Source organism: Salmo salar, chromosome ssa13 (genome assembly GCF_905237065.1).
Source record: "Salmo salar chromosome ssa13, Ssal_v3.1, whole genome shotgun sequence".
Lineage (NCBI taxonomy): Eukaryota > Metazoa > Chordata > Actinopteri > Salmoniformes > Salmonidae > Salmo > Salmo salar.
Genome location: NC_059454.1, coordinates 727,501 through 736,206, shown reverse-complemented (window position 1 = coordinate 736,206; position 8,706 = coordinate 727,501). Strand labels below are relative to the sequence as shown.

The following is an 8,706-nucleotide window of genomic DNA, read 5'->3' as shown; positions in this document are numbered from 1 at the left end:
AACTTAGAGAGGAACCAGGCTATGAGGGGTGGCCAGTCCTCTTCTGGCTGTGCCGGGTGGAGATTATAACAGCACATGGCCAAGATGTTCAAATGTTCATAAATGACCAGCATGGTCAAATAATAATAATCATAGTAGTTGTCGAGGGTGCAACAAGTCAGCAACACAAGAGTAAGTGTCAGTTGGCTTTTTCATAGCCGATCTTCGAGAGTATCTCTACCGCTCCTGCTGTCTCTAGAGAGTTGAAAATAGCAGGTCTGGGACAGGTAGCATGTCCAGTGAACAGGTCAGGGTTCCAGCAGGTCTGGGACAGCAGGTCTGGGACAGGTAGCACGTCCGGTGAACAGGTTAGGGTTCCATAGCTGCAGGCAGAACAGTTGGAACTGGAGCAGCAGCACGGCCAGGTAGACTGGGGACAGCAAGGAGTCATCATGCCAGGTAGTCCTGAGGCATGGTCCAAGGGCTCAGGTCCTCCGAGAGAGAGAGAAAGAGAGAATTAGAGAGAGCATATTTAAATTCACACAGGACACCGGATAAGACAAAAGAAATACTCCAGATGTGAAAGACTGACCCTAGCCCCCCGACACATAAACTACTGCAGCATAAATACTGGAGGCTGAGACAGGAGGGGTCAGGAGACACTGTGGCCCCATCCGATGAAACCCCCGGACAGGGCCAAACAGGTAGGATATAACCCCACCCACTTTGCCAAAGCACAGCCCCCACACCACTGGAGGGATATCGCCAACCACCAACTTACCATCCCGAGACAAGGCCGATTATAGCCCACAAAGATCTCCGCCACGGCAACCCAGACAGGAAGACCACGTCAGTGACTCAACCCACTCAAGTGACGCACCCCTCCCAGGGACGGCATGGAAGAACACCAGTAAGCCAGTGACTCAGCCCCTGTAATAGGGTTAGAGGCAGAGAATCCCAGTGGAGAGAGGGGAACCGGCTAGGCAGAGACAGCAAGGGCGGTTCGTTGCTCCAGCCTTTCCATTCACCTTCACACCCCTGGGCCAGACTACACTTAATCATAGGACCTACTGAAGAGATGAGTCTTCAGTAAAGACTAAAAGGTTGAAACTGTGTCTACGTCTCTCACATGGGTAGGCAGACCATTCCATAAAAATGGAGCTCTATAGGAGAAAGCCCTGCCTCTAGCTGTTTGCTTAGGAATTCTAGGGACAATTAGGAGGCCCGTGTCTTGTGACCGTAGCGTACGTGTAGGTATGTACGGCAGGACCAAATCGGAAAGATAGGTAGGAGCAAGCCCATATAATGCTTTGTAGGTTAGCAGTAAAACCTTGAAATCAGCCCTTGCCTTAACAGGAAGCCAGTGTAGGGAGGCTAGCACTGGAGTAATATGACCAATTTTTGGGGTTCTAGTCAGGATTCTAGCAGCTGTATTTAGCACTAACTGAAGTTCTGTTTAGTGCTTTATCCGGGTAGCCGGAAAGTAGAGCATTGCAGTAGTCCAACCTAGAAGTAACAAAGGCATGGATTAATTTTTCTGCGTAATTTTTGGACAGAAAGTTTCTGATTTTTGCAATGTTACGTAGATGGAAAAAAGCTGTCCTTGAAACAGTCTTGATATGTTCTTCAAAAGAGAGATCAGGGTCCAGAGTAACGCCGAGGTCCTTCACAGTTTTATTTGAGACGACTGTACAACCATCCAGATTAATTGTCAGATACAACAGAAGATCTCTTTGTTTCTTGGGACCTAGAACAAGCATCTCTGTTTTGTCCGCGTTTAAAAGTAGAAAGTTTGCAGCCATCCACTTCCTTATGTCTGAGACACAGGCAAAGTGTCAATACAGGACTAACATCGAGTCGTACTACACCAACTCTGACGCTTGTCGGATGTGGCAGGGCCTGCAAACCATTACAGACTACAAAGGGAAGCACAGCCGAGAGGTGCCCTATGCTCACTTCAAGGCAAATAACACTGAAACATGCATGAGAGCACCAGCTGTGCCGGAAGACTGTGTGATCACGCTCACCACAGCCGATGTGAGTAAGACCTTTAGACAGGTCAACATTCACAAGGCCGCAGGGCCAGATGGATTACCAGGACGTGTACGGCGAGCATGCGCTGACAAACTAGCAAGTGTCTTCATTGACATTTTCAACCTCTCCCTGTCCGAGTCTGTAATACCAACATGTTTTAAGCAGACCACCATAGTGCCTGTGCCCAAGAACACTAAGGTTACCTGCCTAAATGACTACCGACCAGTAGCACTCACGTATGTAGCCATGAAGTGCTTTGAAAGGCTGGTCATGGCTCACATCAAAACCATCATCCCAGAAACCCTAGACCCACTCCAATTTGCATACCGCCCAAACAGATCAACAGATAGACGCAGTCTCTATTGCACTCCACACTGCCTTTTAACACCTGGACAAAAAGAACACCTATGTGAGAATGCTATTCATTGACTACAGCTCAGCGTTCAACACCATAGTGCCCTCAAAGCTCATCAATAAGCTAAGGACCCTGGGACTAAACACCTCCCTCTGCAACTGGATCCTGGACTTCCTGACGGGCCCTGTTCACTCATGACTGCACGGCCAGCCACGACTCCAACACCATCATTAAATTTGCCAATGACACAACAGTGGTAGGCCTGATCACCGACAACAACGAGACAGACTATAGGGAGGAGGTCAGAGACCTGGCCGTGTGGTGTCAGGACAACACACTCTCCCTCAACGTGATCAAGACTAAGGAGATGATCGTGGACTACAGGAAAAAGAGGACCGAGCATGCCCCCATTCTCATCGATGGGGCTGCAGTGGAGCAGGTTGAGAGCTTCAAGTTCCTTGGTGTCCACATCACCAATAAACTATGGTCCAAGCACATCATGACAGTCGTGAAGCGTGCACGACAAAACCTATTCCCCCTCAGGAGACTGAAAAGATTTGGCATGGGTCCTCAGATCCTCAAAAGGTTCTACAGCTGCACCATCGAGAGCATCCTGACTGGTTGCATCACTGCCTGGTATGGCAACTGCTCAGTCTCCGACCGCAAGGCACTACAGAGGGTAGTGCGAACAGCCCAGTGCATCACAAGCTTCCTGCCATCCAGGACCTCTATACCAGGGGGTGTCAGAGGAAGGCCCTGGAAATTGTCAGACTCCAGCCACCCTAGTCATAGACTGTTCTCTCTGCTACCACATGGCAAGCGGTACCGGAGCGCCAAGTCTAGGTCCAAGAGGCTTCTAAACAGCTTCTACCCCAAGCCATAAGACTCCTGAACATCTAGTCAAATGGCTACCCAGACTATTCACATTGCCCCTCCTGCCTCTCCACACCACTGCCGCTCTCTGCTGTCATCTATGCATAGTCACTTTAGTAACCTCTTAGTGATTCCTTCGAGATAGGATCCCGTTAACGGGATCGTTTGACAAAATAGCATGGCGCAAAATTCAAAACAGCAAAAATATCATCATTTCAATTTCTCAAACATACGACTATTTTACACCATTTTAAAGATACACTTGTCCTTAATGTAACCACATTTTCCGATTTCAAAAAGGCTTTACAGCGAAAGCAAAATATTAGATTATGTTAGGAGAGTACATAGACAAAAATAACCACACAGCCATTTTCCAAGCAAGGAGATATGTCACAAAAACCCAAAACACAGCTAAATGAAGCACTAACCTTTTGACGATCTTCATCAGATGACACTCCTAGGACATCATGTTACACAATACATGTATGTTTTGTTCGATAAAGTTCATATTTATATCCAAAAACAGCATTTTACATTGGTGCGTGATGTTCAGAAAATGTTTAGCCTCCAAAACTTCCGGTGAATGAGCACACATATTACAGAAATACTCATCATAAACGTTGACAAAAAACATAACAATTATTTTAAGAATTATAGATACAGAACTCCTTTATGCAACCGCTGTCAGATTTTAAAATAGCTTTTTGGAAAACGCACATTTTTCAATATTCTGAGTACATAGCTCGCCATCACAGCAAGCTATACAGACACCCGCCAAGTTCGGGGTCCCCTAAACTCAGAATTAGTATTATAAATATTGTCTTACCTTTGCTGATCTTCGTCAGAATGCACTCCCAGGACTGCTACATCCACAAGAAATGTTGTTTTTGTTTTGAAATAATCAATTTTTATGTCCAAATACCTCCGTTTTGTTCGTGCGTTCAGGTCACTATCCAAATGCATAATGTGCGAGTGTAATTTGAGACACAAAAAGTCAAAATGTTCCATTTCCGTTCTTAGAAGCATGTCAAACGTTGTTTACGATCAATCTTTGTGGTATTTTTAACGTAGAAATGCGATAATATTCCAACCAGACAATAGCGTATTCATTCCAGAAGAAAAATAAGGAAAGGCGTGCTCTCGGGACCGCGCATTTCCAATGCCTTTGTCCTCAGGCAGTCCACTCAGTGACTGAGCTTCTATATTCTGCCCGGTTACAGGACATGGATGAAACAACTTTCTGAGGGCTTTTGACAGCCAATGGAAGCCTTAGGAAGTGCAACGTGACCCCACCGACACTGTAGTTTCGAAATGCATTCAAAAGAAGAACTACAATTCTCAGACCTTCCACTTCCTGGTTTAAATTTTCTCAGGTTTTTGCCTGCCATATGAGTTCTGTTATACTCACAGACACCATTCAGAGTGTTTTCTATCCAAATCTACTAATAATATGCATATTCTAGTTTCTGGGCAAGAGTAGTAACCAGTTTAATTTGGGTACGTTTTTCATCCGGGCGTGAAAATACTGCACCCTATCCTTAAGAGGTTTTAATTAACTCTACCTACATGTACGTATTTCCTCAACTAACCGATGCCCCCGCACATTGACTCTGTACTGATATTATAATATTACTGATATTATATTATTATTACTGATAATATATTATTACTGATATTACTATATTATTACTATATTATTACTGATATTACTATATTATTACTGATATTATTATATTACTACTGATATTATATTATTACTGATAGTACTATATTATTACTGATATTATAATATTATTACTGATAGTACTATATTATTACTGATATTATTATATTATTACTGATATTATATTATTACTGATATTATATTATTACTGATATTATTATTTCATGTTTGTCATTATTGCCTTTGTAACCTTTATTTAACCAGGCAAGTCAGTTAAGAACAAATTCTTAATTACAATGACGGCCTAGGAACAGTGGGTTAACTGCCTTGTTCAGGGGGCAGAACGACATATTTTTACCTTGTCAGCTCGGGGATTCGATCCAGCAACCTTTCGGTTACTGGCCTTTACTGATACGATGTCTTTAACACTGTGTAAAAACTTTAATGTTCTGTCCTGGTCTGCTTTTACTGAATTTGCAAAGCAAAAAATATATATATATTTTTTAAATCTTTACTTAAAAGTAAATGATGTCTGAGAATAAGAAGCTTCAGTATTGAACACTGGTGTACTTGGTGTGGGGTTGGGACGACGATCTATTATATCTTTGTACTATAAGACATTTGTGGATTTCTTTTGAAGGCTTTTCAAAATAAAGTTATTTTTTTTAGGGTATTCAGGCTTGATTGTAATTTATTTCTCAGTCTTGAATGTGTTGGTTTGTTTCAGTACAGTGGGATGATTCAATGGTTTTTACCTGTTTTATGTTGTGGTGTGCAACAGTATTTTCTAACCAGTTAAAGGAGCCCCTACTTCAGGGATCATCAGTTAGATTCAGCCACGGACCGATTATATATATATTTTTAATGGATGGTCAGAGGGCCAGAACATAATAACAAATAATTTGTAGACTGCAATTTCACCTAAAGCCCAAACAGATATATTTGACTAAAACATAATTTCAAACCTTGCTTACATTTATATACGATCACATATATCTCTCTATTATGCATGTGAATACTTTGGAACAGATTTCCAAAAATTGCTGGTGTTTTTACACTACTGTACAATATGCCCCCCTCTAAAAAATGATGTTCAGAAAACTTAGGGGGCCAACTAAAATCACAGCAGACCAAATTCGGCAGCCAGTTGAGGAACCCAACCCTACTGATTTGTGAGTAGGAATGTAATTCAATACATTGTAATATGTATGTAATATATTGTATTGTAATACAAAGTACAATGTAATATGTTCTAGTACTTGCAAATGTAATAGTAACATGTAGCAGTGGAGACATTTAAAAGATAAAAGCAGCATAGCACAGTCAAACAGGCAGACTCTTAACATAGTTTTTCCCCCAGATTTATCATCATTATATTAATATATAGACATTCTGTCCTGTCCTGCTATTCGATAACAGCAGTTCTAATGACCTTAATTCAACAGCCGTCCAATCATATTCCCGGAGAAAGTTACGTCGGCGCGGTGTAAACCAATCGGATAGTCGAATCACTATCAACATCCGCCTAACATCCGCCTAAACACTAAACGTAGCCATTTTCTTTTTTTAGGAACAGAATTAGCTAGCTAACTCAATCTCTCAGTACAAACCTGCAAATGTAACTAGCTCGATCAATATCATTACACCAAAAACATTGTATTTTTTATTTTACTTGAACTCGAGGAAGGTAAGATATTTATAATTTGTACAATAATGTCGAGTTTCTTTTCAACTGTTAATAAAGGCTGGTCCTAAGAGCTCGTCGTGTTTACATTAGCTCACTAACTTCACCGCACTATCAGCTAGCTAACCGTGACTAAATAATACTTTCTGTGTTATGTTTGGAAGTAATCCCAGCTATTTAGCTGCAGTTTAAAAATGTATTATGTGTATCAGTGTACCGTTCAATCAGTTGTGGTTTCGTGTGTCGGGACTATCAGTCATCTAGAAACGGTATTATTCCTCGGTGCCGGTGGGTCGATATTCACTGGCGGTCCATCGCAACTCTCTGGACTGGAGTTGCCCATCCCCTACTCTAGAGATAATAACAGACAACTCAGTGGAACTGTAAAATGGTCCGTCAAAAAAATATTACGATAGTAATACAACATAAATACCATTACTGTATATCTTTGCTATGTCTGTCTCTCACACCACCTTGGGCTAAGGTAGAGAGAGAGAGTCATTCAAGGTCTATGCAGTGGATAGAAATGTATGCCTGCCCAGTACTGTAGTGACAGATTATTACTTATCTATACCACTCGAGGAGCAGTGACCTAAATAGAAGCATCGCATAGACCAGTAACAGCATTAACAGCAGTAGTCTGTTTTAACAGCGCATTACACTAAATAAACCGGCCTGGTAGCCAACCGCAGGTAGCTGGACAATAGCTAGGTTCAGGTTGACTGTCTGGCTAGTGTCTCTCTGGCCAGTGTTGAACGACTGTCTTGTTTGTGGCTGATAGCTATCACTTGCTGTCTAAAGAGGCCTAATATTTAGAATCATACTCTATTCGACTTTTAGTAATTTTAGGTCCCTTAAGGGACGGATGGTCTCTCTCTGACTCTAGGCCTGCTGTAACCTATAGCCAGAGGCTGTTTTCTACAGTCGCTAACCGTGGAGAACTGGCGGCATTCACGCAAAACTGAAACCACCGCATTTAAACATGGAAAGATGACTTGGGATTATGCCCGAATATAGACAGTGTAGTTATTCCCTCCGCAAGGCAATCAAACAAGTAAAATGTCGGTATAGGGACAAAGTGGAGTCGCAATTTAGCAGCTCAGACATGAGACGTATGTGGCAGGTCCTACAGGCATTTACGGATATTACTGTACTGTTGGAGCTAGAAACACAAGCATTAGGTATTACTGTACTGTTGGAGCTAGAAACACAAGCATTAGATATTACTGTACTGTTGGAGCTAGAAACACAAGCATTAGGTATTACTGTACTGTTGGAGCTAGAAACACAAGCATTAGGTATTACTGTACTGTTGGAGCTAGAAACACAAGCGTTAGGTATTACTGTACTGTTGGAGCTAGAAACACAAGCATTAGGTATTACTGTACTGTTGGAGCTAGAAACACAAGCATTAGGTATTACTGTACTGTTGGAGCTAGAAACACAAGCATTAGGTATTACTGTACTGTTGGAGCTAGAAACACAAGCATTAGGTATTACTGTACTGTTGGAGCTAGAAACACAAGCGTTTCGCTGCACCTGCCATAACATTGGCAAATCTGTGTACGCTACCAATAAAATAAAATTTGATTTGATTTGGCTATTGGTCTCATTCACTGCCGGTACTGTAGCTGGCCTATCAAAATGCCTAGGGCTAGGCCCTGTAGCTAGGTACAGTTTTACACAGTGACCTACCTATCTGTCAGTTTTCATACTCAATGTTCTGTATGACTTTTGTGCGTTTCAGAGTGTGGAAATGCTGCGACTGTAGGAGAGGAGGAGGAGGAGGAGTGCGAACAGTCAGTCAGTGGACCGGTATGCACTATGACAGAAGGTAAGTTCACTTCTATCTCTCTGAGTTTCTACTGTAGTTTCTTCTATACTTTAAGCCCCCCCTTCTCTCTGTCTCACCATCTCTCCCTCTCTTCCCTCTAACTGAAGGGTGGGTCGGGGAGACTGCAACAGCTCCTCCGACCACGACTACCGCTACATGGACTACCGTGGCTACGGACAGGAAGAGGAGGAGCCGGGGACAGGATATGACTTCAGAGCTGCCTCCGGCCACAGGGACCAAGCCGACCAACTGGCGTGCGTCCGGGAGTTCGCGACCCCGGGCCT

General features: G+C 42.8%; 1 protein-coding gene across 2 annotated transcripts in view; it reads left to right on the top strand.

Annotated features, from left to right (window-relative positions):
* Positions 1-6,430: 6,430 nt before the first annotated feature.
* LOC106566328 (RNA-binding protein 10) overlaps positions 6,431-8,706 on the top strand; it is a 49,063-nt gene continuing 46,787 nt past the window's right edge. For both annotated transcript variants that reach the window (XM_045692796.1, XM_045692795.1), the window contains exons 1-3: positions 6,431-6,591; positions 8,336-8,422; positions 8,530-8,706. The exon at positions 8,530-8,706 is cut by the window's right edge and continues 382 nt beyond it. In XM_045692796.1, the coding sequence (XP_045548752.1) occupies positions 8,406-8,422; positions 8,530-8,706 (194 nt within the window). In that variant the 5' untranslated portion in view covers positions 6,431-6,591; positions 8,336-8,405. The remainder of the gene's footprint in view (positions 6,592-8,335; positions 8,423-8,529) is intronic.